The 26,996-nt window shown below is 34.0% G+C and overlaps 1 protein-coding gene across 1 annotated transcript in view; it reads right to left on the bottom strand.

Moving 5' to 3' along the window:
• The window catches only part of LOC143227134 (uncharacterized), a 66,781-nt gene extending 47,980 nt beyond the window's left edge, over positions 1–18,801 (bottom strand). The window contains exon 1 of the mRNA XM_076458641.1: positions 18,424–18,801. Coding sequence (XP_076314756.1) covers positions 18,424–18,493 — 70 coding nt within the window. The 5' untranslated portion in view covers positions 18,494–18,801. The remainder of the gene's footprint in view (positions 1–18,423) is intronic.
• Between the last annotated feature and the right edge of the window lie 8,195 nt (positions 18,802–26,996).

Raw genomic sequence — 26,996 nt, 5'->3', positions numbered from 1 at the left:
AGTAATAGTCAGTATAATTTTAGTAAATAAATCAAATTTTAGTAACAGTCACTATATCAGCAAAAAGTAAAAGAAACTTAAGTCACAGTCAGTATATTAGCAGTAAAGAAAGCAAAGATCAGTCTGTACATGTCAGTATATAAGCTATAAATGAAACATATTTACTACCGGCCAGTATATCAGCAGTAAATAACACAAAATTTAACACCAGTTAGTATATCAGCAGTAAATAAAACAAAGTTTAGTAATAGTGAGTATATCAACAGTAAATAAAACAAAGTTCAGTGATAGTCAGTATACAAGTTGTAAACAAAACAAAGTAGTGTAACAGTCACTATACAAACTGTAAATAAAAAAGTTTAGTAATAGTCAGTATAATGTTAGTAAATAAAACAAATTTTAGTAACAGTCAATATATCCGCATTAAATAAAAGAAACTTAAGTCACAGTCAGTATATTAGCAGTAAATAAAACAAAGTTCAGTCTGTACATGTCAGTATATAAGCAATAAATGAAACATATTTAGTACCATCCAGTATATCAGCAGTACATAACAAAACCTTAATATCAGTCAGTATATCAGCAGAAAATAAAACAAAGTTTAGTAACAGTCAGTGTAACAGTAGTAAATAAAACAAAGTTTAGTACCAGACAGAATATCAGCAGTAAATAAAACAAAGTTTAGTTCCAGTCAGTATATCAGCAGTAAGTAAAACAAAGTTTAGTACCAGTCAGTATATCAGCAGTAAATAACACAAAATTTAGTACCAGTCAATATATCAGAGGAAAATAAAACAAATTTTAGTAACAGTCAGTATAAAAGCAGTAAATAAAACAAAGTTTAAATACAGTCATTATACAAGCTATAAATAAAACAAAGTTCAGTAAAAACAGTATATCATTAGAAAAAAAACGTTTAGCAATAGTCAGTATTTCAACAGTAAATATAACAAAGTTTAGTAGTAGTCAGTATAATTTTAGTGAATAAATAAAATTTTAGTAACAGTCACTATATCAGCAGAAAATAAAAGAAACTTAAGTCTGCACATGTCAGTATATAAGCCATAAATGAAACATATTTAGTACCAGTCAGTATATCAACAGTATATAAATCAAATTTAGTACCAGTCAGTATATCAGCAGTAAATAACACAAAATTTAATAACAGTCAGTATATCAGCAGTATGTAAAACAAAAATTAGCAATAGTCAGTATAATTATAATAAATAAAACAGAGTTTAGTAATAGTCAATATATCAGAAGTAAGTAAAACAACGTTCAGGACCAGTCAGTATATAAGCAGTAACTAAAACAAAGTTTAGTAACATTCAATATTTCAGGAGAAAATAAAAGAAAGTTTAATGAGAATCAGTATATTAGCAGTAAGTAATCCAAAGTTTTGTACCGGTCAGTATACACGCTGTAAATAAAACAAAATGTAGTAACAGTCTGTATATCAGCAGTAATTAAAATAGTTCAGTAAGAGTCAGTATATAAGCAGTAAATAAAACAAAGTTTAGTTCCAGTCAGTATATCAGCAGTAAGTAAAACAAAGTTTAAATACAGTCATTACACAAGCTATTAATAAAACAAAGTTCAGTAACAAACAGTATATCATTAGAAAAAAAAAGTTTAGCAATAGTCAGTATTTCAACAGTAAATATAAAAAAGTTAAGTAATAGTCAGTATAATTTTAGTAAATAAATCAAATTTTAGTAACAGTCACAATATCAGCAGAAAATATAAGACACTTAAGTCACAGTCAGTATATTAGCAGTAAAGAAAACAAAGTTCAGTCTGTACATGTCAGTATATAAGCTATAAATGAAACATATTCACTACCGGCCAGTATATCAGCAGTAAATAACACAAAATTTAATACCAGTCAGTATATCAGCAGTAAATAAAACAAAGATTACTAAGAGTCAGTAAAATGTTAGTAAATAAAAGAAAGTTTACTACCAGTTAATATATCAAGAGAATATAAAACAAAGTTTAGTAACAGTCAGTATATTAGCAGTAAATAATCCAAAGTTTAGTACCAGCCAGAAAACAAGCTGTAAATAAAACAAAGTTTAGTAACAGTCAGTATATCAGCAGTAAATAAAGCAAAGTTTAGTAATAGCCAGTATACAAGTTGTAAACAGAAAAAAGTACAGTAACAGTCACTATACAAACTGTAAATAAAACAAACTTTAGTAATAATCGGTATAATGCTAGTAAATAAAAGAAAGTTTAGTAACAGTCAATATATCAGCAGAAAATAAAACAAATTATAGTGACAGTCAGTATATTAGCAGTAAATAATACAAAGTTTAGTACCAGCCTGTATTTTAGCAGTAAATAAAACAAATTTTATTACCAGTCAGTATACAAGATGTAAATAAAAGAATGTTCAGTACCAGTCAGTATACAAGCTGTAAATGAAACAAAGTTTAGTAACAGTCAGTAAATAAAACAAAGTTTTGTAATAGTCAGTGTATCAGTAGGAAATAGAACAATATTTATTGATAGTCAGTATGTTAACAGTAAATATTTCAAAGTTTAGTACCAGTCAGTGTACAAACTGTAAATAAAACAAAGGTTAGTAACAGTCATTATATCAGCAGTAGATAAAATAGTGTTTAGTAATTGTCAGTATAATGTTAGTAAATAAAACAAATTTTAGTAACAGTCAATATATCAGCAGAAAAAAATAAACTTTAGTCATAGTCACTATATTAGCAGTAAATAAAACAAAGTTTACTAAGAGTCAGTAGAACGTTAGTAAATAAAACAAGGTTTAGTTCCAGTCAGTATATAAGCAGTAAATAAAACAAAGTTTAGTAATAGTCAGTATAATGTTAGTAAATAAAAGAAAGTTTGGTACCAGTTAATATATCAGGAGAATATAAAACAAAGTTTAGTAACAGTTAGTATATCAGCAGTAAATAAAGCAAAGTTTAGTAATAGCCAGTATACAAGTTGTAAACAGAAAAAAGTACAGTAACAGTCACTATACAAACTGTAAATAAAACAAACTTTAGTAATAATCGGTATAATGTTAGTAAATAAAACAAAGTTTAGTAACAGTCAATATATCAGCAGAAAATAAAACAAATTATAGTGACAGTCAGTATATTAGCAGTAAATAATACAAAGTTTAGTACCAGCCTGTATTTTAGCAGCAAATAAAACAAATTTTATTACTAGTCAGTATACAAGATGTAAATAAAAGAATGTTCAGTACCAGTCAGTATACAAGCTGTAAATGAAACAAAGTTTAGTAACAGTCAGTAAATAAAACAAAGTTTTGTAATAGTCAGTGTATCAGTAGGAAATAAAACAATATTTATTGATAGTCAGTATGTTAACAGTAAATATTTCAAAGTTTAGTACCAGTCAGTGTACAAACTGTAAATAAAACAAAGGTTAGTAACAGTCATTATATCAGCAGTAGATAAAATAGTGTTTAGTAATTGTCAGTATAATGTTAGTAAATAAAACAAATTTTAGTAACAGTCAATATATCAGCAGAAAAAAATAAACTTTAGTCATAGTCACTATATCAGCAGTAAATAAAGCAAAGTTTAGTAATAGCCAGTATACAAGTTGTAAACAGAACAAAGTACAGTAACAGTCACTATACAAACTGTAAATAAAACAAACTTTAGTAATAATCGGTATAATGTTAGTAAATAAAACAAAGTTTAGTAACAGTCAATATATCAGCAGAAAATAAAACAAACTATAGTGACAGTCAGTATATTAGCAGTAAATAATACAAAGTTTAGTACCAGCCTGTATTTTAGCAGTAAATAAAACAAATTTTATTACTAGTCAGTATACAAGATGTAAATAAAAGAATGTTCAGTACCAGTCAGTATACAAGCTGTAAATGAAACAAAGTTTAGTAACAGTCAGTAAATAAAACAAAGTTTTGTAATAGTCAGTGTATCAGTAGGAAATAGAACAATATTTATTGATAGTCAGTATGTTAACAGTAAATATTTCAAAGTTTAGTACCAGTCAGTGTACAAACTGTAAATAAAACAAAGGTTAGTAACAGTCATTATATCAGCAGTAGATAAAATAGTGTTTAGTAATTGTCAGTATAATGTTAGTAAATAAAACAAATTTTAGTAACAGTCAATATATCAGCAGAAAAAAAATAAACTTTAGTCATAGTCACTATATTAGCAGTAAATGAAACAAAGTTTACTAAGAGTCAGTAGAACGTTAGTAAATAAAACAAGGTTTAGTTCCAGTCAGTATATAAGCAGTAAATAAAACAAAGTTTAGTAATAGTCAGTATAATGTTAGTAAATAAAAGAAAGTTTGGTACCAGTTAATATATCAGGAGAATATAAAACAAAGTTTAGTAACAGTTAGTATATCAGCAGTAAATAAAGCAAAGTTTAGTAATAGCCAGTATACAAGTTGTAAACAGAAAAAAAGTACAGTAACAGTCACTATACAAACTGTAAATAAAACAAACTTTAGTAATAATCGGTATAATGTTAGTAAATAAAACAAAGTTTAGTAACAGTCAATATATCAGCAGAAAATAAAACAAATTATAGTGACAGTCAGTATATTAGCAGTAAATAATACAAAGTTTAGTACCAGCCTGTATTTTAGCAGTAAATAAAACAAATTTTATTACTAGTCAGTATACAAGATGTAAATAAAAGAATGTTCAGTACCAGTCAGTATACAAGCTGTAAATGAAACAAAGTTTAGTAACAGTCAGTAAATAAAACAAAGTTTTGTAATAGTCAGTGTATCAGTAGGAAATAGAACAATATTTATTGATAGTCAGTATGTTAACAGTAAATATTTCAAAGTTTAGTACCAGTCAGTGTACAAACTGTAAATAAAACAAAGGTTAGTAACAGTCATTATATCAGCAGTAAATAAAATAGTGTTTAGTAATTGTCAGTATAATGTTAGTAAATAAAACAAATTTTAGTAACAGTCAATATATCAGCAGAAAAAAATAAACTTTAGTCATAGTCACTATATCAGCAGTAAATAAAGCAAAGTTTAGTAATAGCCAGTATACAAGTTGTAAACAGAACAAAGTACAGTAACAGTCACTATACAAACTGTAAATAAAACAAACTTTAGTAATAGTCGGTATAATGTTAGTAAATAAAACAAAGTTTAGTAACAGTCAATATATCAGCAGAAAATAAAACAAACTATAGTGACAGTCAGTATATTAGCAGTAAATAATACAAAGTTTAGTACCAGCCTGTATTTTAGCAGTAAATAAAACAAATTTTAATACCAGTCAGTATACAAGCTGTAAATGAAACAAAGTTTAGTAATAGTCAGTATAATTTTAGTAAATAAATCAAATTTTAGAACAGTCAGTATATCAGCAGAAAGTAAACGAAAGTTTAGAACCAGTCAGTATATTAGCCGTAAATAATCCAAAGTTTAGTACCAATCAGTATTCAAGCCGTAAATAAAACAAAGTTTATTAACAGTCAGTATATCATCAGTAAATAAATCAAAGTATAGTAACAGTCAGTGTATCAGCAGTAAATAAATCAAAGTTTAGTAATAGTCAGTTTATCAGCAGTAAATAAAACAAAGTTCAGTAATTGTCGGTTTAATGTTAGTAAATAAAACAAAGTTTAGTACCAGCCTGTATTTTAGCAGTAAATAAAACAAATTTTAATACCAGTCAGTATACAAGCTGTAAATGAAACAAAGTTTAGTAATAGTCAGTATAATTTTAGTAAATAAATCAAATTTTAGAACAGTCAGTATATCAGCAGAAAGTAAACGAAAGTTTAGAACCAGTCAGTATATTAGCCGTAAATAATCCAAAGTTTAGTACCAATCAGTATTCAAGCCGTAAATAAAACAAAGTTTATTAACAGTCAGTATATCATCAGTAAATAAATCAAAGTATAGTAACAGTCAGTGTATCAGCAGTAAATAAATCAAAGTTTAGTAATAGTCAGTTTATCAGCAGTAAATAAAACAAAGTTCAGTAATTGTCGGTTTAATGTTAGTAAATAAAACAAAGTTTAGTGACAGTCAGTATGTCAGAAGTAATTAACACAACGTTTTGTACCAGTCAGTATATCAGCAGTAAATAAAAAAAGTTTGCTCCCAGTCAGTATATCAGCAGTAGGTGAAAGAAAGTTTAGTACCAGTCAGTATATCAGCAGTAAGTAAAACAAAGATGAGTAATAGTCAGTAAATCAACAGTAAATAACACTATGTTCAGTAATAGTCATTATAATGTTAGTAAATAAAGCAAAGTTTAATAACAGTCAGTATATCAGCAGTAAATAAAACAAAGTGTAGTAATTAGTCAGTAAATCAGGAATAAATGAATCAAATTATTTATCAGTAAATAAAACAATTTTCAGTCCGTACAAGTCAGTATACAAGCTGTAAATAAGCAAAATTTAGTGTCCGTCAGAATATCAGCAGTAAATAATGCAAAATTTAGTACCAGAGAGTATATCATCAGTAAATAAAACAAAGTTTAGTACCAGTCAGTTTACAAGCTGTAAATAAAACAAAGTTTAGTACCAGTCATATTACAAGCTGTAAAGAAAACAAATTTAGTAACAGTCAGCATATCATCAATAAATAAATCAAAGTATAGTAACAGTCAATATATCAGCAGTAAATAAAACAAACTTTAGTAATAAACGGTATAATGTTAGTAAATAAAACAGAGTATAATAACATTCAATATATCAGCAGAAAATAAAACAAGGTATAGTGACAGCCTGTATTTTAGCAGTAAATAAAACAAATTTTAATACCAGTCAGTATACAAGCTGGAAATAAAAGAATGTTCAATACCAGTCAATATACAAGCAGTAAATGAAACAAAGTTTTGTAATAGTCAGTATATCAGTAGGAAATAAAACAATATTTTGTGACAGTCAGTATATTAACAGTAAATAATCCAAAGTTTAGTAGCAGTCAGTGTTTAAGCTGTAAATAAAACAAAGTTTAGTAAAAGTCATTATATCAGCAGTAGATAAAACAATGTTTAGTAATAGTTAGTTTAATGTTAGTAAATAAAACAAAGTTTAGTAACAGTCAATATATCAGCGGAAAATAAAACAAAGTTTTGTGACAGTCGGTACATTAGCAGTAAATAATTCAATGTTTAGTACCAGTGAGAAAATTAGCAGTAAATAAGACAAGGTTTAGTACCAGTCAGTATATCAGCAGTAAATAAAACAAAAATTAAATACAGTCAGTATACAATGTATAAATAAAACAAAGTTCAGTGACAGTCAGTATATCATTAATAAATAAAAAAGTTTAGTAATAGTCACTATATCAGCAGTAAATAAACAAAAATTAGTAATAGTCAGTATAATATTAGTAAATAAAACAAATATTAGTAACAGTCAATATATCAGAAGAAAATAAAACAGAGTTCAGTCTGTACATGTCAGTATATAAGCTGTAAGTGAAACATATTTGGTACCAGTCAGTATAACAGCAGTAAATAAATCAAAGTTCAGTACCTGTCAGTATATCAGCAGTAATTAAAACAAAAATTAGTAATAGTCAGAATAATAATAGTAAATAAAACAAAATTTAATACCAGTCGGTATACGAGCTATAAATAAAACAATGTTTAGTAACAGTCAGTATATCAGCAGTAAATAAAACAAAGTTTAGTTACAGTCAATATATCAGCAGTAAATAAAACAAAGTTTAGTAACAGTCAGTATAGCAGCAGTAAATAAAGAAAGTTTAGTAATAGTCAGTAATTTAGCAGTAAATGAAACAAAGTTTAGTACCAGTCTGAATATTAGCAGTAAATAAAACAAAGTTTAGTAACAGTCAGTATATCATCAGTAAATAAATCAACGTATAGTAACAGTCAGTATAGCAGCAGTAAATAAATCACAGTGCAGTAATAATCAGTATATCAGCAGTAAATAAAAAGGTTAGTGATAGCCATTATATCAGCAGTAAGTAAAACAAAAATTAGTAATGGTCAGTATAATGTTAGTAATTAAAACAAAATTTAGTAACAGTCAATATTTCAGCAGAAAATAAAAGAAAGTTTAATGAGAGTCAGTATATTAGCAATAAGTAATCCAAAGTTTAGTACCAGCCAGAAAACAAGCTGTAAATAAAACAATGTTTCATAACAGTCAGTATATCAGTAGTAAATAAAACAAAGTTTAGTAATAGTCATTATACAAGTTGTAAAGAAAACAAAGTACAACAACAGTCACTATAGAAACCGTAAATAAAACAAAGTTTAGTACCAGTCAATATATCAGCAGAAAATAAAACAAAGTTTAGTACCAGACAGAATATCAGCAGTAAATAAAACAAGGTTTAGTACCAGTCAGTATATCAGCAGGAAATAAAACAAGTTTGGTACTAGTCAGTATATCAGCAATAAGTAAAAGAAAGTTTAGTACCAGAGAGTATATTAGCTGTAATTAAAACAAAGTTTAGTACCAGCCAGGATATTAGCCGTAAATAATCCAAAATTTAGTACCACTCAGTATACAAACTGTAAATAAAACAAACTGTAGTAATAGTCAGTATATCAGCACTATATCTCCTGAGTCTCATGATGAATTTAGACTGGCTGAACAACTAACAAACGTTTACCATAAAAACACGTAATAAATTAGTTTATTAAAACATGTTAGAAGTAAGCATATATATAAAGAAGTTTTACGGACAAGTTTGATGATCGATCAGGTCAAAGATATCTTAATGGCTAATATCATTACTCTCTTATGAAGATGTAACGCAAAGTTAAACTCTGGGAAAAAATACTTCATTGACCGTGAAAAAAAACTAGATTTAACTTGACGTCCGTAAACAAGTACAAAAAGAAAAAGAAACGAGTGGTGGTTCTGTACGTTCATCTAAGAAATTTGTGATGAACTTTAAGTTGTATCATGAATCACTTCCTTTTATATCTAGGATAAAACTGTTACGTTTGTATTAGCTATGGCGTATGAAAGTTATCCTAATTTTAAAATAACAAACAATGGAAGTAATTTCTAAATAATATTTTCTGAACATGTGTTTTTGTTTATGTTTTTGAATTTCGCACAAAGAAATACAACTGTATTACACGACATTCGACGACAAGACACAATAAAAATAGATTATTATTCCTCTGAATTTCATGGTTTTAAAAATTATAAAATGGTGATAAAAACAATTAATTCAAAAATAGTTCATCATTCCCGAACTTTAAGAAAAAGTGAAATGTGACAGTATAGCTTTTTAGATTTAATTTATGCGTTTGACGCTTGTAAATACGTGATGACATAATAGTACAAGTATTGAATATATTTGAACATAAACTAGTCCTGAACTTTTCACTCTACTACAACTCAACGTTAAAATAAATTGTTAAAAGATGTTTGTTTGTTTTTGTGAATTTCGCACAAAGCTACTCTAGGGTTATCTTTGCTAGCCGTTACTAATTTAGCAGTGTAAGACTACAGTTAGTCATCACCACCCACCGCCAACTTTTTGGCTACTCTTTTACCAAAGAATAGTGGAATTGTCCGTCACATTATAACACCCATTACGGCTGAAATGACCATTTTTTTGGAAAACACTTAAAAGACAGGAATGTTATCGTACTGAAAATAAGTTCGTTAACATATTGGACAAAGTTCACTCTTGTTAACATATCAGACAAAGTTCACTCGTGTTAATATATTAGACAAAGTTCACTCTTGTTAATATATTAGACAAAGTTCACTCTTGTTAACATATTAGATAAAGTTCACTCTTGTTAACATATTGGACAAAGTTCACTCTTGTTAACATATCAGACAAAGTTCACTCTTGTTAATATATTAGACAAAGTTCACTCTTGTTAACATATTAGATAAAGTTCACTCTTGTTAACATATTGGACAAAGTTCACTCTTGTTAACATATCAGACAAAGTTCACTCCTGTTAACATGACTTTGGTTTCAGTTGGTTAATAATTTAGACATAGTTTACTGGGCACTTGGTACTACAGCTTTGATTTAAGTTGGTTAACTTAACTCATGAAGGTTATCATGCTCAATTATAAAGTCGTTCTTAAAAGCCAAAAAAGTACCGTGAATGAGGCCCAAGGTTTAGTGTAGCTCGATTACACATATTATGTTCATCTTATTACGGACAACTTAATAACATGACAAAACGACGAATCTGAACATGACAAGTAAAGAGTTTTGTTTTTTTTAATTCCTGACAACATTGAGTTTGTTCTAATTTGTAAACATTGGAAACAAATTTCAGTAGCGTGGACTTCGTTCGTATTAGTGACCTAATTTTGTTAAGGCGATGCTGGCGATCCCTAAGAAAGAACTGATGCTAACTGCTGTGATTATCACGCTATCAAGTGTTTGGCAGAAAAGAGAAATCAAGTTTCACACTTAAAGTTTATGCAGTAATAATTTCTGATAATATGTCCAAAGTGCTAGTCTCTATACGAGTCCTGGTTCCGAGATTATAACCAACGCCTGTTTATCGATCAAACTTGACACTCTGCTAGTCAAGCAAGGCTTAATGTCCACCCTTTCAGCAGTTAGAATTACTGTGAACCACGTTCCGGACCACGTAATAGGTCTAGATTAATATACTCAGTGCTATCCGGTGGTTCTGTACATATTTCTTTAAATTTCAGATAAAAAACCCCGGGAGCCCTAAATTATTTTTATTGTTTATCAGACTAAAATATTGTCACAAGTAAAGTACGTTTCACTTAGCTCTGAGTAAGTAAGGATTTGTATATTTTAAATTCGTGTCTCCGAGAATTGCAATCGAAAGATTTCGGTATTAAAAACCAATTTAGAGACAATATTTCCATGAACTGTTGTGAAATGACTTTGCTTAGGATATAACAAACACGGCCGTTGCCTTCTGCTCGTAAACTGATATTACTATTATCGTTTAATTATATGTATGTCAAGTAAATAGGTCAAATTTTGGACATTGCTTTCTTTTGTTTCTTTTTCAATTTCGTGCAAAGGTACACTAGGGCTATCTGCGCTAGCCGTCCCTAATTTAGCTGTGTAAGACTAAAGGAAAAGCAGCTGATCATCACCACCCACCGCCACCTTATGGGCTGCTCTTCTACCAAATAGTGGTATTGACCAACACCATATACACCCTCACGACTGAAAGAGCGAACATGTTTGGTATGACAGGGATTTGAACCTGTGATTCTCATATTGCGAGTCAAACTCCCCAGTCATCTGGTGATGTAAAAAATCAAATAAAAAGTTATTACGCTACTAAACTTGATCTGTAACTGGGAAATTAAACGGTTTGGTCCTTGGAAATCAGTTGAGAATAACAGAAACATAATTATAATAAAAATACATTCTTAACCATGCTCGTTAATTAAGCTCGACGCATAAAACGAAATTAAAACCTTTACAAGTATTTTTTGTTAATATAAAAACGTTAAATCACGTTGTTCATGATGAATAAGAATTACTTTAAATATCTGCTAGAGGGCGTTTATGTCTTTGAAGAAGGGGAAAATTATTCCGAAAATGGTAGCTGTTTGTTTTTAATTTCGCACAATTTCGAGGACTATCTGGGGTAGCCGTTCCTAATTTAGCAGTGTAAGACTAGAGGGAAGGCAACTAGTCATCACCACCCACCGCCAACTCTTGGGCTACTCTTTTACCAACGAATAGTAGGATTGACCGTCACATTATAAAGCCCCCACGGCTGAAAGGGCGATCATGTTTTGTGCGATCGGGATTCGAACCCGCGGTCCTCAGATTACGAGTCGAACGCCTTAACCTAACTGGCCATGACGAGCCGCAAAATGGTAGTTTCTCGAGTGTAAGCTTATTGTTCTAATCCTCCAAGCGTAAGGACTTTCACTTTTTTTTTAAATAAAACAAACAATCTACATATTACGTTAGTATTGTAACTTCTTTATTAAATAAACACATTATCAAACCTCAAATGACGCTTAATCATAGGATTGTAACATATTCTAGCTTCGACTGGTGAATTTTACTTCTTTGATTAAATTTGTTCTGCTTGTGAAAGAATTCTTTAATAGAGTATTAATTAAACACAAGTTTAATATGTGTCAGTATATGTCAGAAGAAAGACACTTTCTTTTATCCACGTGATTCCCGCCATTTGTCGCTATATGGAACTTAGTCACGTGAAATAAAAATTTTAAAAAAATTGACTGAAATTTGAAAATTATAAAAATATAAATGGAGTTAACCTATTAGAACTACTTTTTCAGAATGTGAATATCGCTGAAACGTTTTGTTTAAACACATATATAATGTTAGAATAATACCAAGAATTGCTAACTCATGTTGTGTTCATGCGCAGTTCTTGTTAAAACAGTCGATTCAACATGATCAATGCAAACAGTTCCTGACAAAGATTAGAAGTGTATATCTCAGTTCATCCAAATGTATCGGTTGTGAGAAGTTTATCTACTTTTATTGATTTTCATTGAGCCAGAAATATTCTTCCTCTGTTTGTATAAACCTTTTCTTCTCAAATTCTAAAAAGCAAACAAAACAGTAATTTAATAATTTTGCGACCAGAAATTAATCCTAGGAACCACATAAGGTTAAAAATGAAACATTTTATAGTATGTGCAATCATACAAAACATAATCATTTAGATTCAATGTGAAAAGGCCTTATGGAAATACGATTAGCGTAAATGTAAATAGCGGGAATAAGAAAAATAACACATGAACCCAAGTGAAACCACACTAATTGTTTTTGTTTTTTGTCAGTTACTTCTGATGAAGGAAAGTCCACTTTCGGAAAGTGCCCAGATTAACGGGTGACTTTCTGAAGCCAATTCTTTTCTGTTGATAGGGTGTGTTTTTAAATATTACACGCGCTTCCCTCTGATAACGAGGGATTAAACATACGTTTTTAAATGTCATAAGTACGAACCTATGTTTATGCGTTTGTTAGTGCTGAATTAAGCACAAAGCTACACAATAGGTTAATAGTGCTTTCCCCACCATGGCTTTCGACACCAGATTTCTAGTGGTGCGAGTTGAATGGTACTTTCCCCACCACGGCTTTCGACACCAGATTTCTAGTGGTGCGAGTTGAATGGTACTTTCCCCACCACGGCTTTCGACACCAGATTTCTAGTGGTGCGAGTTGAATGGTACTTTCCCCACCACAGCTTTCGACACCAAGTTTCTAGTGGTGCGAGTCTATAGATATACCGCTGTCTCACTGGGGAACACGAACCTAATATAAGCAAGGGATTTTGTTTGTTTGTTTTGGAATTTCGCGCAAAGCTACACAAGGACTATCTGCGCTAGCCGTCCCTAATTTAGTAGTGTAAGACTAGAGGGAAGGCAGCTAGTCATCACCACCCACCACCAACTCTTGGGCTACTCTTTTACCAATGAATAGTGGGATTAACTGTAACATTATAACGTCTTAACTCACCTAGCCCGAAGCAAAAGGTTAAATGCGTTTTCAAATGTTCTAAGTACACACTTGTTTGGGCAATGGATTAAAACATCAATTTAAATATTATGAATTTGCAAAGGGTTAACACATGCTTTTAAATGCCATAAGTACAGAACTGTGTAAGAAACTTACAACGTTATAGGTGATAAAGTATTGAAGCAGCGAGTTAAAAATGTGCTTTTAATTGACTTGGTCAAATCAGTGTTAACTAAAATATATGTACATGGTTAACAAAATCTTAATGTTTTTAAACATACATACTATTTAAATTATTTTATAAATTTGCATTATCCATATACAGTTCTACTGTTGTTTGTTTGTTTATATGTTTGACAGTGTTAGGGTTCACACATATTGCGTTATGTCGTCCCTAAATATTCTGGTAAAACGAGTTTACTTACCGAAATCGATTTTTCTTCAGTAGCTACCTAGTGTTCGTGATCGTAAAATGAAGTACTTCTGCTTATATTAGTTGACAAAGGTAAATCTACACATGAATATTGATATTACTACATATATATGTACAAAATAAGAGCGATAATAGTGCTTCAATATATTATATAATATTACTAACATATCTCGCACTGTAAGAACTGTTTGTGTTTGCACGAAGCGAATAAACGTTCTTTTCATAGAGTTTTAACTTAAAAAACAACAACTTCCGAGTGGTATAGTATAGAAATCTTAGGTTCTAATTTATATCAAGTCTAAAAATACATGGTTTTATATTACTTTTGTAGCCTTGTTTAAAGTTCGGTTGTCGTTTTTGTTTTTTTTCGTTGAAGAGTGTGACCGAGTGTTAAATATAATTTTTTTAACAGACGGTTTTAAGAGGAAATGTATATCAATCAATCACCACCCCCTTGTTTAAGCTAACGTCTGGATACTGCTATTAATAAATAGACACACTACGGTATACATGACTAATGTCTCGTTTACAATAACACCAACAATTAATGGAAATTACTATAACTTAAACGGATCAACAAATGTAATATAATATTCAAATTACTCACTACAATATAACAAGTCATAAAAAACTCAGTATAATGTCACACCTTACAGCTCCCCAATTGTAAGATAACATGTTACGGAGCACTTATTGTAACGTAATTAGGCCTGGCATGGCCAAGCGCGTAAGGCGTGCGACTCGTAATCCGAGGGTTGCGGGTTCGCGCCCGCGTCGCGCTGAACATGCTCGCCCTCTCAGCCGTGGGGGTGTATAATGTGACAGTCAATCCCACTATTCGTTGGTAAAAGAGTAGCCCAAGAGTTGGCGGTGGGTGGTGATGACCAACTGCCTTCCCTCTAGTCTTACACTGCTAAATTAGGGACGGCTAGCACAGATAGCCCTCGAGTAGCTTTGTGCGAAATTCCGAAACAAATGTAACGTAATACATTATAAACCATTCAGATTAACGTAATATATTATCAACTACTCAGTGCAACATAACACATTGTGGATCACTCAGTGTAATATAATGTTCCGTGTAAGGTAACCAATCACCTTACATGAGGTATGATGTACTTTAGATATTTAACGTTTTTTTAATTATATTTATTCACTTTGGATAAGGTATAATATATTAGGTTGTACAGAAATAAGTGTCGTTTCTGAACTGCGAAGTTTGGAAAAGAATAAACCATTTGTTTTAACACACTTTTCCCAACGCGTAACGATAATGTTTATGTTCCTGCTGTAGAAATCAGGGTTTTTATGGTCATTGAATTCCCTGAAAGCTTTTTCTGTAGCTGTCTGGTTTTGAAAGCGTTTATTGTTCAAAAAGTTGTCAAACTGCTTTAAAAAATAAAAATCTGTAGAGAAAAGGTCAGGGGAAAAAGGTGGATGAGGCAGAACCTCGATTTCCAATTTGTTCAATTTTTGGAGCGTCATCTTTGACAGGTCTCATAATCCCGACTTTGTTGATCTTCAGCCAGCTCATGAAAAACCCACTTATCCAACTTTTTCATCTTTCCAATCACACTCAGGTGGTTGGCAATGCTTAATTTGCTTCCTTCTACAACTTTTGTGGTCTTCAAGACTTTAATCTCCGTGTTAAAACCTTTTGAACCAATACAGAACTATATGTTCAGTAACAGATCCATAAAGGAATGGATGGCTGATGTTCCGTGAAGATTCGGTAGCTTTTCGTCCAAGTTTGAACTCATAGAAAAAAAATCAGACGAAATTCCTTTTTGTTCATGCTGCCTTGGGGGTTGCAAAACGTACTCTGAGTGGAGTTGAAACAGCAGAAAATTAAGACACCTTGTAAGCTATAAAGGTTGGATTAAATCAATCAACGAATGATAAGTTATTAAATATTTTAGCTTCTACATGTCATCGTGATAATTCCGACATTTACTTCTGGACAACCTAATACTTTACACACCCAACATTTTTCTTTGTATAATAAAATCAATCCCCTTCAATAAGGTATAATGTGCTCTCATTTTTTATACAGACCTGATTTGAAGGATGAAAATAATAAATAGATTAATGAAGTCGGTATAGATCACTACGACTTGAATCTCATGATTAACGACATTGATATCTCAGAAGGGTCGTCCAATCTAGTATATTTAATTAGTCTTAAATTTATATGGAAAATAATTGTAGCAACATCTGTCAGGGTGTTCGTCAAGGATGTCCATTATCGCCATATATTTATATGTTGGTGATAGAGTGACTGTTCTTATATCTGTACCACTTGGTTTCAGTGCGTGGCCTTCATTTGCTGGGTAGGGTGTTGTCCATCAAGTATATTAGTCATGCAGAGGAGATGAACCTATATCTAGAAAACCAAACATCCTTGGGTTCAAAATAACGACTGTCAACAAGTATTCTCAGGCCAGTGCAGCACGGCTCAACAGAACTACATGTATGGCTCGGTAGTTAGGAAAGTGAGCCTCATACGCGGACACTCCATTTGATTTGGCATGAACTTCCTCTCCAGTCAAATGTTTTGGGATTCGTTTCCTTGCAAGTCCCAAGGCTGCTGGGAGGGAAGTAGTTCAACATGTCAGTTCAAGATTATCGTTACAGCTTTGCTAACTAACGTGTTTGGCAGGACAGAGGTAGTCAAGAGGAAGATTCTCCCTTTGATATGGTATGAGAGGTTCTTTCTCTGAATGAATGCGTGCGAACTGTCGGACGTCATGTCTGCATCTTCCTGTGGAGTAGTAAGGCTGAGGCAGTGTCTCGGTTGTCTCTTAACTTGCCCCACAAGGAGGACAACTGAGCATCCCATGTGTAAACCAACTGTCTTTCTCTTTTCCTGTCCACCATTATTCACTGTCTCTCTCGGGAGGATAATTCCTGTAACTAACTAGCTCCTTTCTTGATTGGCACAGGATTCGGGCATGTTGGTGTTTCACCGGACCTGAGTATTTTCATTCTCTCATTTGGTATGCTGACGCTGTTGCAGCGATCAGACATTGTCACCTAATGTCACGTGATATTCCGGAGGACTCCATTTCTCTCTACCGTCTGATTGCTCTATACTGCACGCACAGCAACACCACCTCGCTCTTCCGTGGGAAGTTGTTTGGGGACGAATAGTGATGCACCATGTTGATGGTTGTCTTCAGACTTTCAACTAGCGCATCGTTGATGACATCTTACCGGTGAGAGGACGCGTATACCTCTCCAGTATCAGTGTCACTGAGTCACGATGAAAATAACAAAAAGATAAATGAAGTCGGCATAGATCACTATGACTTGAATCTCATTAATAACGACATTGATATCTCAGGAGGGTCGTCCAACCTACTACATTTTAATTAGGCCTAAGTCCATATGGAAAATAATTGTATGGAAATAGATTGGAAATATGATCCAAAATTATTTTAATTGTTATAACCAATATGGTTTAATATAATCCGTTATCTTCCTATACAGATTAAACATAATTTATAATGCCATTTACTTGGTACAAACGAGGCTACACCATAATGTTCGTTCTTTTCTAGGCTAAAAAATACTACGTAATAAGCATATGCTATTTAACGTACTATGTGGACTTTACTTAGTATATTAAAATATTTAATATTTTTGTTATGCTAGAACCTAGCAATTAGTGAGTATTTTTGTAGGTAATAAGCTGTTGTATTTCTTACTACTTCACACAATTTTCTCTTGTTTAATTGTATTGCTAGGGTAAATTTTTTAAACTTCAAATTTATATTTAATTCGTGTTTTTTTTCTGAAATGTATATTTAATTGCCGTTTTCTCTCAAATTTATAGGTAATTCTTTGTTTCTTTCATATTTAACTTTAGTGGTTCAGAAGCTAACCCGATGTGACTTTGCTATAACAAAAACACACAGACAAATATATGTATTTAACTTTACTATTTACTGATTGAAGCTACGGGAATTCCTCGCAATCTTACAGATGTATCTGTTTTATAGCAAAACTATTTCGAGTTATCTGCTATGTTAACCGAGGAGTATCGAACCTCTGATTTTTGCGTTGTAAAGTCGTAGACTTACCTAAAAGAAAATTCCCAAATAGTTATTTAAGAAAACAGACAAACTAGCCTGATCCGGAAAATATCTGAATAACGGAAGGTTAGGTCAACAAAGAGCCAGTTCCAACATCTTTAGATCAAATGTTTTTGTGCTGGAAATATTTACATTACGTTTATTTTAATGATTGGTAGTTTTAAAATGTCATCTTTCGAGGTTTTGTCTAAAAGATCTTATTTTATTTTTCATATTAAACTTGAGTTTAGTGGATTAATTTTGTGAACGTAAAATGTACTTGTCTCATTCAAGTAGACTGACGTGAAAGTTTCAGTTCAAACATTTTAAGAAATACAAGTGTACTAAAACCCACGATTCCTTTAGTCCTACTAAAGTAACAACTATAATTACAGACCAAGAAAAAATTTCGAATTTGCAATTCAATTATTTGTATTATTCAAATATTAACGATTTTGAGGTCTAGTACTTCAAAACTCTGAATCGTCTTACCTGATACGAGGAAAACTGTAAGTAAGTAAACAGTTAGGGTCTGTCGGAGAAATATTCTTCTGCGAGACATTCTGGTTAAGGCCCTAAAGGGATAAGTCTAGGTCATTACAAGAAAAAGGAACTGCCGTGATCTATGTCGATGAACACTTCATCCACACTAATAAACGTGCCTCACGAGCTATTTGATTGGAGTAAAGAGAACGCTTAAGTTTTCTGATTATGTCATACGAAACGATGGGAGTTTAAACTCCTGTTTACGGTGTATTTTATCGTTAAATCTCCGATTCTCCAGACAGATTAATCAAGGTTCAATAGCAAGCCTTTAGTCATGTTCTCACTGTCCACACGAATCGGAGAAAAGCTCAGCTTTGTGTTTACAGCGTTTGGAATGAATGAAGTAAAAGTACCGTGCGCCTGTCTTTATAGATGGCTTGACGACTAACTGGCGACGACCGCCCTCTTGTGGTGAACGAGGCAATTATCGTTCGGTTGCTGGACACATGAAATATGGTTTGGTAGGTGGTAACATTTTCCTGCTGGTTTCAGACCAGTGCATAAAACGACGCTGAAACTGTAAGTAATTTTTGTACTTAGACAATCAATAGACGAAATTTATTTGCTAGTGGTATGTTTTCAGCACGTGTTTACTGAAAAGACAAAATAATTGTTCTGTCTTTCCAATCGTTTTAACTAAGAACTTGACGATCCATTTGAAATATTCTACTTTGATTTATATATACACACACATAACTGTAAAAAATATTATATAATCACGCCAAGCAGTTTTGATGTGATAAAAATATGACGCTTCGAAGTTATAAAAATTAAGTAAAAAAAATACTTAACTTGGCGATAGCTTTTGGATTTATATAACTATAATTCGGAGCTCGATCCATGAGGCTGATTTTGTGCACGTACCCTACAGCATAGTTTTATGTTATAACAAGAAACTCATCCCACACTAATTTGAGTAAGACCTCAATTGCTTTACAAAGAATAAACTATTTGACGTTAATAGTACAAAATCACTTTGATAATACCGAAGTATTCAGGTATTACTAGATGGCTCGAAATAGACAATCTTGTAACCTTTGAATCTGGCAGAAAGTGTACGCCAAAAACCTCTAACTCACAATACAAACATGGGTTTACTTCTAGGATTTACATGCAAGCATAATGAATAGTTTTCTTAATGTTGGAAAGCATTACGGGCCCGGCATGGTCAGGTGGGTTAAAGCGTTTGACTCGTAATCTGAGGGTCGCGAGTTTGAATCCTGGTCGTACCAAACATGCTGGTCCTTTCAGCCGTGGGGACATTATAATTTAATGGTCAATCCCACTATTTGTTGGTAAAAGGGTAGCCCAAGAGTTGGCGGTGGGTGGTGATGACTAGCTGCCTTCCCTCTAGTTTTACACTGCTAAATTAGGGATGGCTAGCGTAGATAGCACTCGTGAAACTTTGCGCGAAATTCAAAAACAAAAGGAGTACGTGGTTGGACACTGGTCTGGATTATTGCGATAACCGCTTTGAGGTTTTATACAGAAACACTTTTATATAAGTCTTTACAAGTAATCGACTACAGTGTAAAAACCAAGTTTCGTTAAGACATTCACTTCCTTGGACAACACCAGCCTCTGTCAGCTAAACCAAACAAAAACTTCAGCCAAAAGAACTATCTCTTATAGAAAACGTAACGAAAACAAAAGTCAAACAAACAAAGCCTATTTATGCAATAAAAAGTAAATGAGTTAGCCCAATGAACGTATGGTTTATACTTCACAAAAATTCTAGGAACTACGACGCTTTGTAGTTCACATCTCTCCTTTGTAATTAATTTTAAACGTTGCCGATTTATTGTTAAGTTAAACACTAAATAGAATATAAATGTCATCTCACAACCTTTATATTAAATAATTACTAAAAAAAAAATTAAAACCATAAGTTTTATATGACGTCATTATAGTGTCTGACTGACTGACAGAAAACACACTATCTTACAGAATTCCGACAGATTAAAATAGGTGAAATCTCCAGGCGGCCTTTTTTGAAAGTAACCGATGTGTTACAGTAAAAATTTATAAATAAATCAATATATAATCAAAACTGTTGAATATGGCAATGTATAACCAGGTTATCCATTGTCAAAACTGTTCAATAAGTTATTACCGTGAAAGACAGGTATTGTTTTAACTACGTGTTTTGTTTGAGACATGACGGTGAAAGAGACATGAAACTGCTCATTCTGATGCAAGAAGAGGTAATTTCATCATGGTTTCTTGTAGGTCTCCTTTGAAACAAAAACCTGTTTGAGTTTCACGCTGAACTTTTTAAATTTAACCAGATTAAGTCAAGAAGTATTTATTCAATATATATATTAGTGAAATTAAATATTTACATCCAAATAAAGCCAAATAATGCTTTGGCAGTGGGTGGTGATGACTAGCTGCCTTCCTTCTAGTCTTACACTGCTAAATTAAGGACGGCTAGCACAGATAGCCCTCGAGTAGCTTTGTGCGAAATTCAAAAAAAAACAAAACAAACAAAACTAAACAAAATACGCTGCATATTTTTAAAAAGATCCTAGGTTTTGGAGGTGACTGAGGAAATAGGACCCACATTGCGGTTGGGATACACCGTCTACCAGTCTTAATTTCCAGTTCGCTAGTCTCATATAAGATGATTAGATATTTAGAAGTTAGGAGAGGGAGATGTGGCTGCTCAAGCCCAGAACGTCCCACATGTATATCACCCTTCACTGCCTGCAGACAGTTGTGGGAAGATGACTACTCTCCAATGTTAAAATAAGTACACGAAAAAAATAAACATAAAAAGATGAAAAATAAAATAAGGTACAACCATTAAAAGGTAAGTAATATGAAACTTACCTCTTGAAGTTAGCATACCTGTCCCAATTTTGAATTTATTTTATGCGATAACAGTACAAAGAACATAACACTAAGTATATACAAAAATGTATTACAATAATATGGAATGAAATAAAAAACACAATTAAATACACAATATATACAACTATGTAAATGATCGCGAGAACTAGAAATAAATAAATAAATAATATATATATATATATATATATATATATATACACACACATACTCACACACACACACACACCAAATATTACATTTAAAAAAAAATCGGTACATAAAAGAACAATATATACAGGTATGAACAAGTAATTAAATCCAAAAAACAAACAAACTACAAATGATTAAAAAAGAACTACAAAAACAATTGAAATACAAAAGTGAAAGAAAATTAAAAAACAAATTATCTAGAATTTAATTACAATAAAAAACAACTGTACAAATGAACATTACAAGAAAAATGCAATATGAACAAGAACAATTAAAAATATAACTTATAGGATACAAATAAAATAAATAAATATTACAAACAAAATAGATAAACAAAAATGAAAATACAAATAAAACAATAATCACATAGAACACAGACAGTCTTAAAAATCATCCTGGATTCGAGTCTCAGTCGCACCAAACATGTTGGCCCTTTCATCCGTGGAGGCGTTATAACGTTACGGTCAATCCCGCTATTCGTTGGTAAAAGATTAGCCCAAGAGTTGACAGTGGGTGGTGATGACTAGCTGCCTTCCTTCTAGTCTTGCACTGCAAAATTAGGGACGGCTAACGCAGATAACCCTCGTGTATCTTTGCGCGAAATTCAAAACAAACAAAAATCATGAAGCTTGCACATGGCCAACGATGATAAAACTCCATTGGATTCAGTAACGTATAGTTTGCTTCAAGGCAGAGTAACCGTTTGTACCTAGCCTTAGCCAATATTTTAAAGAATGACACTGGGACCCGCTCAAAAGCGAATTGATTACGAGTAAGTCAAGTGACGTACTTAAACATCCACATGGTGTAGTGAAACGTAAAGGTCAGGTGACTGGGAACGGGGACCGGCACGCGATATAAAATGGTTTCAGCCATGATCGACAACTATCAATATGGTTTATTACTACCCGACCCCAAACAACGCTCCACGGAAGAGCGAAGTAGTGTTGCTCTAACCTGTGAGTACCGTCTGAGGCAGTCAGACGGTGGAGAGAACTGGAGTCTGCCGGATTATCACATGACAACAGCGTCAGCATACCAAATGGAAAGATTAAAACACATTGGTTTACTCAGGTCCGGTAAAACACTAACATGCCCGAATCTTGTATCAATCAGAAAACGAGCTCGTTAGTTACAGGAATGATCCTCCCAAGAGAGACAGTGAATGATGGTGGACAGGAAAAGAGAAAGACAGTTGGTTTACACATGGGATGCTCAGTCCTCCTCTTTGTGGAGCAACTTAAGACACAACCGAGACACTGCCTCAGCCTTACCATTTCAAAGGCATGACGTCCGACAGTTCGCACGCATTCATTCAGAGAAAGAACCTCTCATACCATATCAAAGGAAGAATCTTCCTCTTGACTACCTCTGTCCTGCCAAACAAGTGAGGTAGCAAAGCTGTAACGATAATCTTGAATTGACACGTTGCACTACATCACTCCCGGCAGCCTCAGGACTCGCAAAGAAGTGAATCCCAAAACGTGACTGGAGAGAACGTCCATGCCAAATCAAATGGAGTGTCCTCATGTGAAGCCCACTTGCTCAATCACCGAACTCTAGATTTAGTGTAGTTGAGCTGGGCTGCACTGGCCTGAGAGTACTTGTTCACAATCGTCATTCTGAACCCAAGGATGTTTGGTTTTCTAGAAATAGGTTCATCTCCTCTGCATGACTAAAATACTTGATGGGCAACACCCTACCCAGCAAATGAAGGCTATGCACTGAAACCAAGTGGTACAGATATAAGAGCAGTCACTCTATCGCCAACGTATAAAGAGATGACGATAATGGACATCCTTGATGAACACCCTGACAGATGTTAAAGGGGCTGTCAAGTATCCATTTACTAAGAGTCTGCTCGACTAAGATGTATTGAGACTTTAAATATAGTGCAAACTAAAGGAAAGCTATACAAAAGTAGGCCTTTCTTTAATCTAGTAGCACAAAAATTAAAGGGATGTTCCTGTCCACGTTGTCATGTAGAAGCAACAATTTTTGTTGGATACTTCTACCCTACACACCACATGTTTGAGTGTCAAGGACCATATCTGGCATAACCGCACTCAAACGGTCACACAGATCCAAATAAACAATCTTTGTGTCCATATTCAGGAGAAATATGGGATGCCATGAGGAAAGACCATTGGACTAGGTGGGATCCTTACTGATTAGAGTAAGAAACCTATCCAGCATACCCGGAGGCATAGAACCACAGGTCAGACAGTCGTTACAAACTCTAACGAAGAGGGGTCTAATAACATGATATATGTGGCGATATAATTCCACTTGTAGGCCATTTAATCCCAGACACTTACCAAGTGGAATGTACCAGACAGCCACCCAGCATACACCTAGTATAATGGGATTCCAAGGGTCGCCAAGTCGTGATGGAATAAGGTTTAGGAAGAATTTACTCAGCTATATTAGTTAAGGTATGTGTTGAAGATGTCAGCAATGTCTGAGGACACCTAACCATCTTCCCTCAACAGACTGGAGATGTGCTTACGTATAAAGATTTCCTATATTTTATACAGTAGAACTCTACTATCATTCATGGAATCAACTGATTCCACGAGTCTTGAAATGCTTGAAGCTCAGAATAATTTGACATATTCCAAATCTATGTCGTTTTTGAGTCCATCAATGTCCACAAGTATCCACAGATCCATTTGCCTGCCCCTAAGCAAGGCTGCTAGAGGTCTGTTTCACTATGCAAGGCAATATGGAGATTTCACGAATGCTGCATGCCTGCTTGCCTCAACAAGGAGACACAGCTTTTATTTAAACCCATCCACCAGGACCCATTAATAGCGTCAATGGAACAGAGGCCCCATACAAAGGCTATCAATTCATCCCCACCTCGTCTTCAGAGAGGAGGGAGACATTGAGTCTCCACACTCCAGGACCCTGAAAAACAGGGGTAAAATCTTAGAATGCGGTAAAAAGGACTCGATGGTCGGACATGTGAAACGAGACATCATCAAACCAGATAGACCACAGCTCTATCTAAATACTTCTTCAGAATGACTGTCACATAGAAATGGTCCAGGGGATAAGATATGTCCTGTTCAGTCCAAGTGGCAACAAAGCATCCGCATAAAGTGCACGCCAGACATTGTGGAAGTCGAAGTCTGAGAACACTGAACGCAGAGGCTGCACATGCTAATCACCTAAAAGGAATCTTTCACAATCTTATCTAAGTGGGGAATTCAACACACAGTTGAAGTCTAATGAAAATATCGGCTTGTGTTATCAAGAACCTCTCCAAGGAAGAAACAAACTTGGAAGAGATTGCTGGGGGATATACTACCCAAAAAGAAGGACAGCAAGGGTAGCACCAGAGTGAAGCCCTCCACTCTAACCAAAGAGGGGGTCTGAACCTCCTCCTGAACCTGCAAAGAGGTTTGAGCCTCCTTAGAGGCTCCAAACTCCCTACAACTTAACAAGACATCCTTATTTGTGATGTAATGAAACAGATCCCTGAGAAGCATTAGATTTTGTTGGACGCTTCTACCCCACACACGACTCATCTGAGTGCAGTGAACCAAATGAGGCATAAACGACACCCCAACAGGTACACAGGACTTCAAAATAATCTCTGCATCCACATTCAAGAGAGATATGGGATGCCAGGAGGAAAGATCAGACTGCCTGGGATCCTTACATAAGTGTAATGAGCCCATCCATTGTACCTGGTGGCATAGACCCACTAGTCAGACATTAGTTAAAAATTTTGACAAAGAAGGGTCTGACAGCAAGCCATAGGTAGTGATAAAATTCCACTGACAGCTTATCCGGCCCAGGATATTTACCAAGTGGCACAGACCAAATAGCCAACCAACCTTCACCTAGGCTGATAAACTTCACCATCTGATCATGAAAAAAAGGATCGAGGGAGAGCAAAAACCGAGTGATGTCATGCCACAACCCCTCGTCCACGGGCGAAGCCGAATAGAAAACGGTTATAAAAGCCAAGACACATGCCATCTCCTGTGCATTGCACAGTGGAACAAAAGTAACATTTCTGGGATGTAGTGATTCAATCAGACTGGAAATGCTTGCTGCATTGAGTAGTTTTGGATACTACTAAGATCTCCTGCTTGTCTTGCAAGGTCAGGAGGTGACCTCGCGAATGCTGCATACCAGGTTGTCTCAACAATGAGGCACATGCTTTCTTGAAACATACCCACCAAGACAAGTCAACAGACTCAAGAAAACAAATACCTCAGACCAAGGCAATAAATTCGTCTCCAGCCTCATCCTCGGTAAGGAGGAAGACATTAAGCCTCCACACTCCAGGACCCCGAAAAAACATGGGCAAAGTCTTGGAATGTGGTGAAAAATGCCCAATGGTGAGACACATGAAAAGAGACATCAACTACTCAGTGAACTGCAGCCTTGCCAAGGCTCTACTTTAGGCCATGTGTAATGACCTGTATAGACGACAAGAAATTCGCCGACTGGTCCATGCGGCCACAAAAACAGACCCATAGAGTGCACACCATACATCGAAAAACTCAGAGTCCAACAGCACTGCACACAGATCCCATGTACAGTCATCACCAGAAAAAGGATTCCTCCAATTTCTTTCAAGGTAGGGATCCAGCATGCAGTTGAAGTCCCTACCAAGGACTATATCAGCTTGCATTATCAAGAACATGTCCAAGACTGAGAAGGAAACCACCTCCCCATGTCGAAGAGGCACATAGCCTGTAACAAGACGAATCTTACGACCCCAAGCAACAACATCAGTGCATATGCCCCGCCCCTCAGCATAACTATGTGACGCAAGTATGGAGTCATAAAAATGCGGATGAAAAAGGATCTCCACACCAGAAAGAATAATAACGATACTTAATTTATTAAAATAATAATAAAAAAAAAAAACCACTTAATCCTAATAACAATCCACGAAAGGGGACGAAGAGGAACTACAAAGTTCCTGAACACCCCAGTTGGAGAGAGAACTCTTCGGATTTCTCTCTCTCTAAACTCAACCCCTGCCACGTTAGTTTAGTTTAGTTAGCGTAATAGTCAAGAATGGTTCAAACCAAGCACCCAGATATCGTAAACAACCAACGGAAATCTTCCAACAGGAAAATACCAAAATACCGCCGATTCCAGACCGTATTAGAAGAAACACGAAGACGGATTCAGACAACCCGACTCAGAAGAAGACAACACCCATTGTTGGCAACACGCCAAGTTGCAGTAGTTCAAGAAAGAAAAAAGGACAGTTCCTGCCAGACTTCAATCCCAGTTCCACAGAACTCAACAACCAGCCAGACTCAAACCATTACGAAGATAACCATCGACGCGACAGCACAAACTGAAAAACAATCTACCTCCACGCAGAAAACTCAAACCAAAATCTCGAGAAGAAACAAAGCATCACAGACCAGCGAAGAACAACTCACCGAAGAACAGCCAGTAGTTCCACCACCAAGGCCACGTTTCTCAGTTGCACCAATGGG

This window comes from Tachypleus tridentatus, chromosome 9 (assembly GCF_004210375.1).
Source record: "Tachypleus tridentatus isolate NWPU-2018 chromosome 9, ASM421037v1, whole genome shotgun sequence".
NCBI classification, from domain to species: Eukaryota; Metazoa; Arthropoda; class Merostomata; order Xiphosura; family Limulidae; genus Tachypleus; species Tachypleus tridentatus.
The sequence above is the reverse complement of the archived record's forward strand: the minus strand, read 5'-3'. Positions and strand labels throughout refer to the sequence as shown.